Raw genomic sequence first — 15,969 nt, forward strand, 5'->3', positions numbered from 1 at the left:
GTAAGAAACCTGCTACCCCATTTCACCAGGACCTCCTCAGAGGTGTTAATACTGTTGAAGCAGTACACATGAAAGCACCCTTAAAAAAAGAAACCTCCCAGTGACAAGTACTTTAAAGCTTCACAAAAACTTGTCCTTACCAAGTGAGATTTGAAGAATCAAAGTAAACACCCACCTGAGCAGCAATAAATTGTTTTAGCCCTTCAACTGTCATGCCTCTTCTTAGGACACCACGCACAGTGGGAAATCTTGGGTCATCCCTAGTAAAGACATTTCATTAGTGTCAAGTGTTGAGTTTTACCCATTATTTACACTGATCAAAAACTTCACTAATAATGCCACAAGTAGAACACACAGCTTCAGTGTATTTTGCTTGTGTGAATTAAGACCTAAATGAGAAGACCTAACTGAAAAGACTGAGCTCTTATCCATACAAAATGTACAGTGCAGGTTCTCTTCTACTTCACCTCAGGGAGGGAAGCCAACCCTCAGTGAAGTGGCTCTTTTCCTGTATCTATTCAATCTTAAGTTTCTCAAAAACTGGCAAAGCAAAAATTGTGTTCTATCACATTACTTCCCTTCCAATGGCACCTGAATAAAGAAGCCTGAAACAAAAGGCTTCTTTCTTGCTCAAGAGAAACCAGAAAGAGATGAGTGACATGACAATGTTATCTCTCAATGACATAAGTGATAGAATTATACAATTTTATTTTCTCATGCAACAAATAAAAAGGCCCTATCTGAAATATAAAATATGTGCTGGTGAGAACACAAGTCAAACCTTGGTGAGGACCTAACAGAGAGGTTTAGGGAAGGAGAGGTCATCCTAAGACCAGCTACACCACAAATACTCCCAACACAGCTGAAAAATAAAACCAACAGAAAAAGCACACTTGGCACATCTAATCAAAATAAGCAAGCGGTCTAGGAAATTGCATAAAATGATGTTCCCATAGGCTGAGTACAGAATCACCTAGAACCAGCTCAGGAAAAACACTACAAGCTGCTGTCTGACTTAGCGTTATTCATGGATTTCTTCAGACTCCTCACCCATGAGGAGAGGACTTCAGATGGTGGGCCCCCACAGTGGGAATGAACAAAGGAGCCTCTCTAGACTTCAAACTACTTGCAGAAGTGTAAACGCAAGGCTCACCCTATCTAGGAAAATGCTTAGGTTACTAAGCTACTGAGCACTATCTACAGAAATGCAGTCACCATGAAAAGAACAGAAAGAAGTTGGGGAGGGCAGTCAGGAGGGAAGTAGCAGAACAGATTTGACTAGATGGATAGGACCAGAAGTTGTTCAATTCAGGCCCCCTTCTGGCATTGCTCAGGAATGCATCTGATGACTCAGAGTGGAAAACGTGTTAAGTAGCACCCATAGTAAGAGCCAGAGTCCAAAAATAAGCTATCTCATGCTTATTACAGGATACAAATATTTATGTACACAGTTACTGAAGAACAGTAAACAGCCATAGCGTACAGGCAGAAGCCACTGTAATTATTCTATCTTCTTAAATATTGTTCACATACTCAATTCTTGTTGCTTTCATGTCTAAGTATTGTCCAAAACAGAGAATGTGCATCAGCCACAAACACTTTAAAGAACAAAGCTGAACTACAACCATGTAACGTACCATCCATCCACAAGCCCTTCGTTGACAAACCATGTAAGCTTTCTCTTAGAGAGCACAGTGTTGTTGAGGTTTAGCCGGCTGTATTCCCATATATATGGCTTCCTTATGCCCAGTGCCTCAATGATCCAGTAGAATTGTTCATCTCTGTCATGGTATTCAGTTGTTCTCAATGCATGTGTGACCCCTTCAATACTGTCAACAATGGGGCAGGCAAAGTCATATGTGGGATAAACCCTGAGAAGAAAATACTTTAATTAGCAGGGTACAAGAACAAAACACTTGTCTAGCATGCAAACATTTAAACTAAACTTAATTCTTATTTATATATTAGAAATGTTTATAATCTGTGATCCTGAAAACTTCTACATCAAGACTAAACCAGCATAAACACAACAAACTAACCACAAAAAGAGCCAGAGGGCTCTATTTTAAAAGATTTTTAAAACAAAGCAAGCCTTCAACTGATCATAGCCTTAATATTCAAGACTAAAAAAAGTCCTACACTGCTATTGCTCCTTTCAAATATATGAATTTCTGACTTAAGGGGTTTCTTTTTTTTTTTTCTTAAATATCAAAAAGAATTATCAGTTCACTGAATAATGAGCAAAGCTTTCATGTTTAAAGCCAAACCTCTATCCACAGACAGAGCTTTACTATTATACACACATTAATGTTTCCAAAAAGGGAGGTGTTGGCTGGAAACAGAGGTTTCAAATAAGCACTGAACCATAGTCTTGAACAACTGGGTTACTTCAATGCACAGTGTAGTAATACTTCATTCTGCACAAAGACAGCAGTTGCTGTAAAAATGGAAGCAGCCATTCAGGTAAGTACATCAATATATTGTAGCAATACAAGACTGTAGCAGTGTAAAATTCCCATGGTTCTAGTTAAGCTCCATGAGCTAAAACAAATACCTTTGCTGTCCAAAACCCATTAAGTCTCAACACATGCTTTGACTCGGAGCTCTTCACCAACATACAAAGTGTATTTATGGACCAAAACCGAAATAATATTCACTGCTGACCAAGTTGGCCAGCTCAGCTCACAGCTTTTAAAAGGCCAGCTTCAGGAAGTCAAGGGACTCATCACACATTCTGACTAAAAAAATTCTAACAGGTTACAACTATTAGAAGAATGTTGCAAAGGGAAAGAGCAAAAATTACAGCCCACACGAGAAGGGAGCAGACATACTTGTAGGTACTTCCAGTACGTGGGTGAGGCTGGTTTTTACAACGATAAAGAGTTGGATCCCTCATACATCCATTGTTACTACTCATATCTATTTTTGCTCGTAGACAACAAGTTTGTCCATATTCTGTTCCCTTTTTCATTTCTTCCCACATTTGTAGGTTCTTATTAACACCTAAGAACAATAAAAATAATTTCTTTTCTAAGGTATTATGAAGTTGAGACAGAACCACGTTTCATTACTGCAGTAATGAAAAGCAGTGTCATCCCCTCTTTAGACACTAGAGTTCATTTTCACACATTTTACATTTAGAATTGTTTTAAAAGTGGTGATGAATCATACATACACAAGTTTACTGCAACTGTCTAAATACACTTATTCCAGCCTTGAAGAACAAAGCACTAAACATTTCTAACCTCCTATAAGGACCTTAGAGATACGCAATTAATCATCCCAACCATTTTTGTTAATAAAAATCACAGAATCATAGAACAGTTAGGGTTGGAAAGGACCTTAAGATCATCTAGTTCCAACCCCCCTACATGGAAAAGGACTCCCCACCCCAGATCACGTCACCCAAGGCTCTGTCCAACCTGGCCTTGAGCACTGCCAGGGATAGCGCATTTACCACTTCTTTGCGCAACCTGTTCCAGTGCCTCACCACCCTCACAGTATAGAGTTTCTTCCTTACATCTAACATGAATCAAGTTTTGATGCCAAAATTAAAAAGATAAGAAGAGAGAAGCTTAAAATATCGTACAGTTATTTCTGTGTTTAGATTCCACTCTTTGCTCACGTTCTGCTTTCATTTGTTCTGCAGGAGTATCATCCACATATGCCTTCCCTTCTTGAATAAGCTTCTCAGCATATTTCATTATTGTTTCAAAATGATCTGAGGTATATGTAAATTGATCTGGTTTGATGTGCAGCATTGCAACATCTTCGAGAATAACCTGCAAAGTGTGAAATTGTATACAGAAATATTCAGGAAAGCTAGTTCTATTAAACTTCTATCCTCTTCAGGCCAGATGTGGTGTTTTTAATGCTCTATTGTCCAGGAAGGATAAGCCACAAGAATAACATGACATGCATGAAAGAAAACAGAGGCAGGGATTTATCATTCATTCATTCACAGGCTGTAATTATATGAGATCAGACTTTAAAATTATGAGATTAGACTTAAGTAACTTTAAGAAAGAGGTAGGACAAGAAAATGAGATGAAAGCTTAAACAAATTACTTGTTACAGCTAAGTAGTATTTATAGAATGAAAACAACAGTGTACTGCAAGAACTGTGTATCTACATACTGTAAAATAAATATTGAGAAAGAGAAGAAATAAGCTACCAGTAAAAGAGCTTTAAGCTTTTAAGGTGAAGATGATGGAAATTTCTTCCAAGTGTTAGACTTAAGTGCAATATTGATACTGTAAGTCTAGTACAAAAAAAGTGTGGAAGAGCAGACCTGCTTGTCATTTACCTCTGAATTAGCTATACAGTGAATGGATTTCCCTGCTCTTTTACCGTACCTTTTCAAAGTCTTCTTTCTCTTTTTCTGGATTCGTGTCATCAAATCTCATAATAAGCTTGCCTTTAAAGTTAACCTGGTAGTGCTGATTCAGCAGAGCAGCTTTGGCATGACCAATATGCAGATACCTAAAAAGGAAATAAAAAGTAAGTATGTACACCAGCACTTCCTTAGGTAGACTTCTTTTCAGGGATGGAAGGGGAACGAATGGAAAGCAATACCCAAGTCTAACAAAAAAAAAAAAAAAAAAAAATCAACCCAGGATATTTGTGCAAATACTATGCATTTATGAAAGTAGATTGTGTTTTTCTACCATAAATTCAGTAGCTGTTAAAAATACTTAAATCTGTATATTAGGATGTCACTATGGATATAAAGATAGGACTACAATTATCTTCAGTTTTACAGGCTAACTTAAACCAACTGTTGATGATCCCCAGTAGTAGCTACCAGACAATCTGAAGCCACCACATTCAGAAGAGAGGAATTTTCTGAAATGGTGGTTACTGTGTATTTTTAACATATGCTAAAAGCTACCGTCAATTTAAACTACATATAAAAAAACAAATCCACAAATGAAAATCACTTCCAAAAGAAGTTTCAAATATGTGTCCTTTAGCAACAGTGTTTTAAATAAAATACCAGAATTAAGACACTAAAAGCAACTAATGTAACATGAGAACAATATGTGTTATACACATACATGCACATAATATATAACTTATTTTTTGAGCAATAGCTTATACTGGACTAATAGAGTAAGAGACATTAGTACAGCAGTGACAATGCTGAACAGCCAGTTTAATAAAGAAATGCAAATCATGGAAATCTTACAGCTCATCATGCAATTCTAAAAAGAAACAGAAAAGTAAAAGCTAGCTGAAAATTACATTTATTAAATTGGTTCTCAGATCTCCACTCTAAGTCTTTAAGGAGTCTGTGTTTTAGGACTGCGCACAGTCTGGACCCCTGAGCCAAAGGCCTCAATTACACATCTGGTGTGAAGCTTCCCAAAGCAAGGCTATCCCATCCCTGCATATTTCCCTTCTCAAATCTAAGCTTCCTTGAGAAGCACTATGAGTCCTTTCACCCAACCCCTAAAATACATATAGACAAAGCTTTAAATACCCTTTTGGCTTAAAAGTCTTGTCTGATAAGCTAATTAACATCCTCATCAAAACACATTTTTGGGGGGGTTTCTGAAAGAAAAACATAAAAAGAATCTCCTCTAAGTATTTGTTTCTTACCCGCTTGCTTCAGGAGGAAACCTTACAATGACCTTTCCCATCTCTGCACCAGGAAGTTCAACAAACTTTCCAATATCGGCTTTCTTTTCCGTTGCCTTAAAAATTAAAGAGACATAATTACAGATCACATTAGCTGTATAATCAGATATAAAGCTCTAGATAACAGCTTCTGCAGCAACGTATCCTTTCAAACCAGACAACAAAAGGCTGCTACGTCAGACCCCAAATTCATCTCTTCGTAACTTTCACATTACTCTTAGTCCATTAAAACAAGATTGATTCTGGAGTTTTAAGTTACTGTTTTCAAATTTGATCCAGGACTGAGAAGTCCCACCAAGTTCTTTAATTTATTCCACAGAAGAAAAGAGTTGCTAGCCAAGGTTTTTATCTTGGTGTTCTTAACCTGAATGCAATCAACAAGTTCTATCAACCAAAGACTGCAATCTTTGCAGGTCTATCGGGATCTCAAAATCCTCTTAAGAAAAAGCAAACAATATAACTAAAGAGCACTGCTGATTAAGAGGTGCCATTTTAACATGATTCCATGCAAGCACTGGACTACACCACTCATCCCTTTCTAAATATGAAAGGGACAGATTTATCTTTAAACAAAAGTTTACAATAATGTAATTTACTGTACAACTGATTCCTTTTAATTCTCCAACTTAATAAAACAATTTGTCTAATAGTGTATTCACACAAATAAAGCTACTCCCTTCAGAGACAGCACATCTTACCATTTTAACCTTTGGTGTATCAGAAGCCCACTTGGCTTCTACTGCCTGAAAAGCATGCTGTGCCTCAAGAAAGCCATACCATCGTTTTGCATGGACAGGAGCTTTGTTTTGCTGTAATTGCTCTTGCCATACGTTATTACCTGTTAGAAAAAAAATTTGCCAAGCTATTAAATTATGAATATGAAATGATTACTGAGAGCAGTTTATGACCAAGAAAAATTTATTATTTCTAAAAACAAATCTACTTACCCTGTCTTCTGAAAAGACATAGTCATGGGGACATAAGTAATGCTAAAGCAAATTAAACAAACTCCCTCCAACCCCAAACCATGCTGCATCCTTTCTTGGATTCATCAAAGCGTAAGGGGGACGGGGACACATGACTGGGGAACATAACATTTTTCTTTGCACCATTCACCTCCAAATTCATAACTTTTTCTTCCAAGAGAGAAATACAGGATATCCCTCTACTTTGTCTACAGTGGATGCTTTCTAAGCATTAGCAGAAATGAAGCATATATCAATACTGCCCTTTATTTCTGAGGGGCTGTATTCCCACAGTCTAATTTTCAAGGAACACAACTTCATTAGGAAGATTATGATTGGAAAAAATATAAAATACACTCCCTTCAGATTCACTCAAGAGCAGCAACTTTGGAAAAAAATACCTTTTAATCTCGAGTATGCCTTTTCCTTCCACAAGGAATTTGGTTATGCTGACTGGTAGACTGACACCTATCAACTTTAGACATACATCTAAGAATATAAAAAGAAAAGCCATAAAAACAGATCATAAAGGTTCTTTTAACCTCTGAAGGGTACTTCGCAGAGTAATATATACCTCTTTCAATAACTCAAACTAAACACCAAAGAAACTTTCTCTACTAAAAATAAAGTCATTGAAAAGTCTGTATGTAATTTTACTCTGCATTACAAGATAATTTAAACTTTTAATCCAAAATTTCGAGCCATAGCAAATTTTCACATTTAGGCACCAGGTAATAAAAAGACAATCTTACTGATACCTTTTAGTACAGCCCACACACACAGATCTGCAAGACTCAGAGAGTTTCCGACCAAGTACGTTCTTAGAGACAGAGAGTGGTTGAGCTCTTGGACTGCTGAAGGAAACTGTTTGGCAGCAGCTAACTTCGTAGCACTGAACTCCAGCCAATGGTCAATCTAGTTTTAAGGGACAAAAGACAGTCAAAGTTACTAATGGGATAAGAAAGCTTGTTAAAGAAATGAAGTAATAAACAATTCATTTATCAGCTGAACAGAAAATATTAACTGGAATATAAGCATTAAGTATTGGACAATAATCATAATATATACTTAAAGAGCATTTAAAATAAAATATACTGAAACATTCATCCAGTACTATATTAACCAATTAATTTTATTCCTTGAGGTTGTATTCAAACTTCAGAAAATACTGACTTCACTAAAGCTATTCCCACTGGTAAAAATATTCAGCAGTTCTAACATACTTATTTATCACACACAGTACATAATAGTTATCATTATCCTTCAAATATTTAGTTACCGCATTTGCGACCTACTTGAACTTCCTGGTACTACTACAGGATAAGTATGCCATTTTCACCTCAGTCCCTATCTTCCCTGTCTCATCTCCTTTAAGATTTGAAGAAATGAAATCCCTCCCCCCTCTCCCACAAAACTGTGCTCTCCCATAAAAAAGAAAAAAATACATTTTGGCACATAAAGAAAACCCACACTAATCAGGCCCTTGGTTAATAATGTAGCCCTGTCTATAAACTGAATCCCTCAATCCTGTAAGAGACCAAGTTTCTCTTCCAGTCCTCTGTCCTTATTTCCTGTGCAAGTGTTCTGTAAACTGCATCAGGAATCCTTCCAATATTTGAGCTGACGTGGCAGGCACAGATGTAATTACACCACCACAGAATTCAGTTCAGTCATTTGCAGTTATGCTCCACAACATTTGTACTACAAGTGCAGCTGTCACTGTACTTCTCAAAGCACAACATTATTTTTGAAAGACGCAGAAGTGAAAAGTAGTATTTTATTAGAAATATCAATCTTGAAAGAGCGTTTGCAGAGGTCTCAGCTTAACTTAAAAACAAGGGCTTTGGTCAGAGAGTTTAAATAGCCTCAAGATAGCCTACAACTTTTCAAATGCCTTACGAGCAATATACTAAGACAACAGACTAAGAAAACACTTCTCTTAGAAAAAGCTATAAGGGTTGAAGCGTGATTACTACTAGCTTCAAGTAGCTGTGGAAAAGAGCAGAATCAAGTCCTTCAGTCCCTCCCCATATTTCACAGGAAATAAATTTCAATTTATGTGCTAGCTTCAGCAACCAACTCAAAATTTAGCACAATTATTCTGAGCTGGACTCCAGAGGAATTTTCTCTCATTTCATATAATACCCATAGTTCCTAATAACTTCTTGTAATCTGTGTTAGCGAGGAATATAGAAAAGATCTCTCTCTAGCACAAAAACTGTGGTGCTCTCATGGCACCAGGAGGGAAGCACTATGGAATACAGTACTTCACACAAGGGAACATTCCATCTATGTGGCAATGTCCTGACACATTTCACTGAATGAAATTGGGGACTGGGTTTTGTCCACAGTAAAAACTAATTCAGCATTTCAATATCATATATTGTTCCTTGGTGTTACACTGAAGTGTTACAAAGTAGCAACTGATGAAGATGATGATGATGAGAGCTGAGGAAAGGGAAGACGGAACATTGTAAATGTTCCCATTCCAGCCTGAATTATTTTGTTATTAAACTGTCAGGTTCAGAGTTGTGGTTGTAGGGGCAGGATAAGGGCAACCCTTTCAAAGCTCAGATTTACAATTCTTCTTTACAAGAAGCAGCAAGCTTAAGAAAACAAAATCCTCAGTGTCGCACACAGTTGGAACCTCAGTCTAACAATAAAATGCAGACCAATACATACAAGTTCCAGAACAGAAACAAAACAAAGAAACCAAAAACTTTGCTCACAGACCAAAGGAGGATAAAAAGAAAAAAAAAAAAACAAAAACAGGCACAATTCCGTCTCACCTCAGTGTGTTCCAACAGATTTGAGCCGTACAACCCAGCAGAACCAGCAACTCTAGCCAGGTAACGAGCTATTGAATTCACATCAGTAAATGAAACCTGACTAAAAAAAGAAAGAGGCAAGATAAAGGTATGTTAAATTACTACCTCCAGTTCAAGTTTAATTGCACATAGTTGAAACATGTGTAAAGCAAAGCAAAATAGTTTCTGGGTGAACCAACAGGTACCAGGTCACCAGAAAAAAAAAAGTATCTAGCAAATGCACCAGTCCTTGCTTTTTTACCACCAGATGGAACAATAACCTTCTAAACATAAAGCAATTTTTTAGATAAACAGAAATTAAAGGAAAAAAACTGATTACTCTTTCAAAGAATAAAACACACTCTCCACATCTGACAGAATGCCCAAGTACAACCTGAGCTACATATTTTCCCCTGAGCTATATATTTTCCAGAACATATGGAGTTAGATCAATATTTGTTTTCTTTTCACACAAGAAGGATGACTTTGAAGAGTTCCTCAAGAATCTATAGACGAATCAAGAGGTTTCCACAAAGGGTTTAAGGGCTATTATCAGGACAAAAAAACCTATTACTTTGTTACTCACTTCACTCAATTCACACTTCACAGAGACTATCCCCTGCTGAAGAAACTTGGCTGTCTGTATTTGTTTTTTACTCAGTCTTCTCTAGATAACAGACTACTTTGATTTTTTTTTTCCTTCTCAATAGATCTGGAAGCAGAAGGACCTCCAAAGAGTATACTATTTTCTGTGTTCTAATATCCCTTTTCTACCTCACATACAGCATTACAAAGACTGCAGACTGATATAAATCTAGCTTCAAATTAATCTAAGACAAATAGGAACATTTTCATTAAGATTTACCAAAGCAAAAGCTTAAAAAAAAACCCTTTAAAATAAAATTCATAATCTCATATTAGTGCTCAACTTTCCAGAGAACTAGCTGACAGCCAAGTTTTAGCTAGTTAGTGAAAAGTTTGTCACCAGATTTTAACTGCACTTCAAAATATAACCTAGAAGAATAGCAAATGAAATGTTCTCTCTTGTTCAAGCCATTAGAACTAATGTTTTCCTGGGGAAAAAAAAAAAAAAGTAAAATCAGAGGCTAAAACATCCCAAATGAATTTCAAGTCATGCCAAAATAAGACAGTTTCAGCAGAATTGATGCCATGAAATCCATTTAGCAAAAGCATTAGCTGAGATAAGAGTTCAGCTGATGCTTCTCAAGTTACATATACACTTTAAACAGACTTTAAAATAGAGAATCAATTTTTTTAATGATTGTGCAACCGAGCAAGAGAGAATTAATACAATATTAAGGTTTGGAATAACTTCTTTAACATAATTCAACGCCAGGGATAAGAGGACACTAACACAAAAAATTCCATCCAATGGAACCATGATTCTAGATATTAACTACATGTTACCAAAGTGCAGAGGAGGAGCTTTTGCTTTACATTTCTGACAACTTCCATTACAGCTAAAATACCTGTTTCTGCAATACAATGGGAAGAAGACATGGCAATATGAAATTATTTAATAACATAATATTTCAAAGCCAAGTTCATGAATCTGTATTATTCCAAGGTCATCCCCATATGTCACAAGAGTGTACATGTACATGTATTATCTTCTGGTATATTTATACACACACTGCCTAAAATGTGAAAGGAAAATGAAACCAAAACTAAGACTGTTTCAGGGTGAAATCTCATGCAACTAAAAAATATCCGATTAATTATCATTATGTAAGATGTGTTCCACATATGCATAGCACACCCTGAAATTATTAATGCTGTAGCAGCTGAGTCCCAATATAATCTGCCACATTTCTCTTGCTTCAATCAAAAAAAAAATAAAAAAATCACAAATTCAACGAGAGCACTAGACATAAAAACAGCTATTGCAGCAAGAATTAACTCATATTTGAGTTCATGTCTAACATTTTAAACAGAGTTCAAGTCCAATGTCCAGATACTGCATTTAAGAAAGCAATATCTGCACCAGTAAAACAATCATTATGACTGAAGACTGTGAATCATCTTCTACTTTGCTTTTTTGCAGAAATACGGACACAGTGACAAGCTCTTTCCCCTAAGGTTAGAAGACAGTGAAAAAAGCTTAGTGTTAATTCATGAGGATCAGGTCAAGAGCTCTGCAACACAACATAAAAATACCATGCTGCACTTGTAACCATTCTACAGATATTCAGGAATACCAATTTATGATGCATCTACTGAAATAGGTCATAAAATGCAAGTTTGTTTTTTGACAGAACCGAACTGCTGACAATCATGATTAAAAGCTTACACTTATGATCACTAATTGCAAACTCATCATAGCTTCAACACTTTAAGTTAGGAATGCAATGTTTATGGGTCAAAATACATACTTTACTGGAGATACTAGACATCAGAGATTTCTACTGATAGGTCAATGTTACTTAAGATACATCTCCTCTTGCTATCCAGGTATTTTACTTCATGGAAGGCAAGATGACAATGCAGCTTCCCAAAATTAACAGCATTAGTCCTGCATTTCTGATCTATGTATGATCCTACTCAGATCCTAAAACCAACATTTGTGCCCAATCTGAAAATATTTATTCCAATGGCAGAGTATTTTTAGAAGGAGACAATGGATTTCCAAAACACTTTCCAAAATTCTTTCTACAGGATGCAAATGGATGGCATGGTGTAGTGAATTAGCACTTTTCTGAGATAACACCATGCCTTCACTTAAATGCAGCAGTGAGCCCAAAATAGTGCCATATAAACCTTTGACAGCCATTGCAGCACATATGTACAACGTCCAAGGAATCTTGGATATACCAGTCTAACATTTTATGCCTAACATAAAATGGCTTTGCTTTTGATAAACCATGGCATCTCAAAAAGCCAAATACCTAAACAATAAAGTGACTGGTACAGCATAAATGATTACATATAAGTGCATGCAAATAAAAATACCAAAGCTTTTTCCATAAAGGTCAAGTTTGGAATATATTGTAAATGTTTCGCCTGTGCTACAAAGAGGCATCAGTGATGCAGTGATGAACAGAACTGTATTCTTCTCTTCCTCCTACCTGTAAAGGTTACGGTCAATGTTACACCATGTGATTTCTAAAATTGCTGACCCAAAGCTGGAAGGAGAGATGCAAAGTCACTTACTCAGACACACAGAGGATGGTTTCTTTGCCTTCTTCCACTGCAATTTCAACATCATTCTTCACATGCTCCACTGTCAGCAGAGCTCCTTTAAAAATAACACATGAGAAAATGATACTGAACTTTCTTCCAGAAAAGATATCTTTCATCATAGCAATAAAACAATTACATTTCTTATTAAATAGGACCAGGTGACCAAACTGACTCCTTCAAGTAAGATTGTCCAGGAAAGAAATTAATGTTCAGTCTCATATGCAAGAGGCTTCTTACTCTTGGCAATCCTTACAGCTTCAAATTGATAATGTCCAGCATTCAGTAACCTGCAGTGAGCTCAGCAAGTGTTAGCAGCAATACATTTTGCTTCCTAAGTGTATTGTAAAAATCAGTGCTGTCCCCCACTATAGGTGGGGAGCATAATCAAACTGGTTTAAATTACTGAACAGCATAGTAATGTACTCCATCCTAGCCCTGACATATGCATCAAAGGAGATCAATTACTGAATATGCCAGTACTTTCTGAACAAGGACAAGACTATTTTTAACCTGATTTAATGTTTATGAAAAGATTAGCCATTCAAAATGAAGAAATCCTATCCACCTAAAAGTGCAGGAAACTTATACAGGGTTTTCAGAGTAAGCAGTTCAGCAGGGAGAGTAAGAGGTGGTCTATAGGAAATAAAAGACTTTTTTGAAGTTTTTAGGCTACATTGTCAACTGGATAGCTCTGCTAATATTCAAAGTGCCTTGATGCAAACCTGCTCTGATCTCAGTGATCTATAGCATGACACAGTTGCTCAAACAAAGCACTGAGCTAACTTGGCTGTATTTCTGGATTGGCTCTGGTCCAGATTCAGCTTACTGAGCATAAGTAAAGGAGCTTGTGTTCTTTTGCTTTGCTTAGAAGCATGCACAAAGACAGAAAGTTTTTGCATAGGCAAGTATTACTTAAATTAACCTAGCCAAAGGACTATATTGTAGGTCGTGAAAGGCATCTAACCTTTTATAGTGCTCACAGTGTGCTGTGCACTTCATCTTCCCTAGAACAACACCCAGACTACCCAAGGCAGATGATGCAAGCTATTAATACGCTGTCCTAAATACAAAGCACTGGAGCTAGGAATTCCCTAGCTCTCACCTCTGCTCATCTGCAGACCCTTCTTGTATCGTTAAACTTTTATCAACAGTAAGTCAAGGTTCTTCACCCCATCAGTTACCTGTAGAAGTCAGGATGACATCCCTTGCGCAATATGTTTGTAAGATGTGCAAGTATTTTAATAACACGCATGGAAATACTTTGAAGATGAAAAGCATTATGAGTACCAAGCCATGCAATTAATACTAACAGCATCATAAGCGACTACACTTTTCCCAGTGCACAGCAGATGAATAGTACAAAGCAGGAATGAGCAGGATGAGTGTGCTTGTCTTCTCAATACAAATGTTTACTGAAGTGTTTCCTCTGTAATAGTTCTAAAATAATTATGTGATCTCCTGAATTACATCTCTAGTGCCACTCACCAGTTATCAAGAGATAAGAATCCTCCAAAGCCTCCCTAAATCCGTGTTAATCAGCCCATATTGCACCATAACTTTTCTAACAAATTGTTATAAATAAGTATCAGGAGAAACATTATTTAAAACTTGTATATTATACCTTAAAACAATAGCTACACAAGTTGTATTCAACTCTGAAATGCATTTAGGAATAACAGCGTGAAAAAGAAATCAATAAACTGAGATGAAGAATGTGAAGAAAATATATTCTGAATAATTAGAATGGAAAAGAGGTATGAAAGACATATAAAAGGCTGTGCGCAATGGAGGAGGTTCTCAGGCTTGTAAAGGCAAAATAACACCGAAGGGCAAGAAGTAAGTGAAACAGCAAGATTTTGCAGTCAAACTCTGAGCTAGCTCCCCAGACGAGCCAAATTTTAGCAGCAGGTTAGAACTGACAAGGAAACATAGTTAGGCAGAGCTCACGAACAATCTGAATTCGGGCTGCCTTGAAACCGCATCCTCAGCGCGCTAACTCACCTGAGGGGTCCACCTATGACTCAGTTTCTTTAGCCTAAGTGCAAAGCAACCCGGTGGAGCAGCCGCCGGAGGGCGGCAGGACCTGCCCTGCCCAGTGCCTGCAGACCGGGGCCGAGCGGGCGCTGCGGAGCACGACACGCGGCCGGCGCCTCCTCAGCACCTCAAGCAGCGGCGGGACCGACGGCGCCGTGACTGTCACACCACCGGCCTGCGCCCCACCTCAGCAAGGCGGGCTCGTCCCGAAACCCTAAGGCACATCAGCCGTCTCCCCCGCTGCCGAGGCCGAAGGGGGCACACGGCCCCGGGCTAGCCGGGCCGCAGAGGGCAGGACGAACAAGGGCCCCCCCTCGCCCGTCCCCACGCGCATGATGCAACACAGCAACCCCACGAAGGGACAGCACGCCGCCACAGCACCACCCAGCACAGCGGGAGGAGCGGGGTACGCCCCGCACTCACCGAGCGGAGGGCTGCTCGCGTTGACGGTGAGGCTCAGCGTCGCCATCCCGCCGACACGACGCCGGAACCACGGCAGAGGCTGAGGCGGGACGCGCAGCCGCGCCAGCAAGACAAGCGCCGGCCCGGCTGGTCCCGCCCGCAGCCGAGGGGCGGGGCCGCGCGGAGCCACTTCCGGTGGCGGGGTGTGAGGCGGGGAGGGTTTGATCTGGGCCTCTCTAATAGTGGGGTCAGTCCGAAGGAGATGGGGAGGCTGGAGTTGAGTGGAAAGCCTGGGTGTTGTGTGGAGGCTGCCTCATCTCTCGCCTTGTTGTAGGCCTCTGTAGGGTTGGGTGCTGCCGATTCGCTCAGGCAAAGGCTTCCCTAGAGCTTTGCAGGAGCTCACCGTAAACCTGAGGTAGATGTGTGGCGGTGGCTGTACGGAGAGCTTCCGTCGTTTTTCTGTCGGTAATGACACAAGTAGATCAAGCGGCGCACGTATACCGACGCATGTGGTGCGGTGGTTTAGCAGTCTGTTTAGTTAAGACTCTTACTTGCTATGCTCCTCGTAAACGTGGATTTTGCAGTGTGGCCCAAGCTAGTCTTGGAATGAATTGCTAAAATGCTGTGTCAGCAATTTTTCTCTTCACAGGACGCAGACTCAAGTTCACATTGTTGCAAGGACAATGCAGTGTTCCCCCCCCCCCCCCCCCGTCTAATTTATAGATGGTATTATAGCACCTCATGTGCTGCTAGAGACATTATCAAATGCTTGATTGGTGAACTGGTGCTGTTTTGTGCAGTGGGTGTAGTGGTATAGCCAGAGCATGACTGTGTCTTATGTGCTGGCTTTTATCCCAACTTCCCTCAGTGCTTGCCTGTGTTAGCAGTTTTACACTTTGTGTAAGTATGGAAAGCGGTT

At 38.8% G+C, this 15,969-nt stretch overlaps 1 protein-coding gene across 6 annotated transcripts in view; it reads right to left on the bottom strand.

Moving 5' to 3' along the window:
• Positions 1-15,217, bottom strand: part of EPRS1 (glutamyl-prolyl-tRNA synthetase 1) — a 39,219-nt gene extending 24,002 nt beyond the window's left edge. For 4 of the 6 annotated variants that reach the window (XM_061475213.1, XM_061475211.1, XM_061475212.1 and 1 more), the window contains exons 1-11: positions 15,072-15,216; positions 12,585-12,669; positions 9,396-9,495; positions 7,365-7,521; positions 6,340-6,479; positions 5,603-5,697; positions 4,357-4,483; positions 3,590-3,782; positions 2,832-3,003; positions 1,638-1,871; positions 176-260 (exon numbers count right to left, since the gene is read on the bottom strand). In XM_061475213.1, the coding sequence (XP_061331197.1) occupies positions 176-260; positions 1,638-1,871; positions 2,832-3,003; positions 3,590-3,782; positions 4,357-4,483; positions 5,603-5,697; positions 6,340-6,479; positions 7,365-7,521; positions 9,396-9,495; positions 12,585-12,669; positions 15,072-15,117 (1,434 nt within the window). In that variant the 5' untranslated portion in view covers positions 15,118-15,216. Of the gene's footprint in view, positions 1-175; positions 261-1,637; positions 1,872-2,831; positions 3,004-3,589; positions 3,783-4,356; positions 4,484-5,602; positions 5,698-6,339; positions 6,480-7,364; positions 7,522-9,395; positions 9,496-12,584; positions 12,670-15,071 lie in introns of all 6 variants that reach the window. The other 2 variants (XM_061475209.1, XM_061475207.1) reach the window with 1 other exon arrangement.
• Positions 15,218-15,969: the final 752 nt, after the last annotated feature.

Source organism: Pezoporus flaviventris, unplaced genomic scaffold (genome assembly GCF_033815535.1).
Source record: "Pezoporus flaviventris isolate CSIRO_AGI_PZ_B2104156 unplaced genomic scaffold, CSIRO_AGI_Pfla_v1 ptg000083l, whole genome shotgun sequence".
Taxonomy (NCBI): Eukaryota; Metazoa; Chordata; class Aves; order Psittaciformes; family Psittacidae; genus Pezoporus; species Pezoporus flaviventris.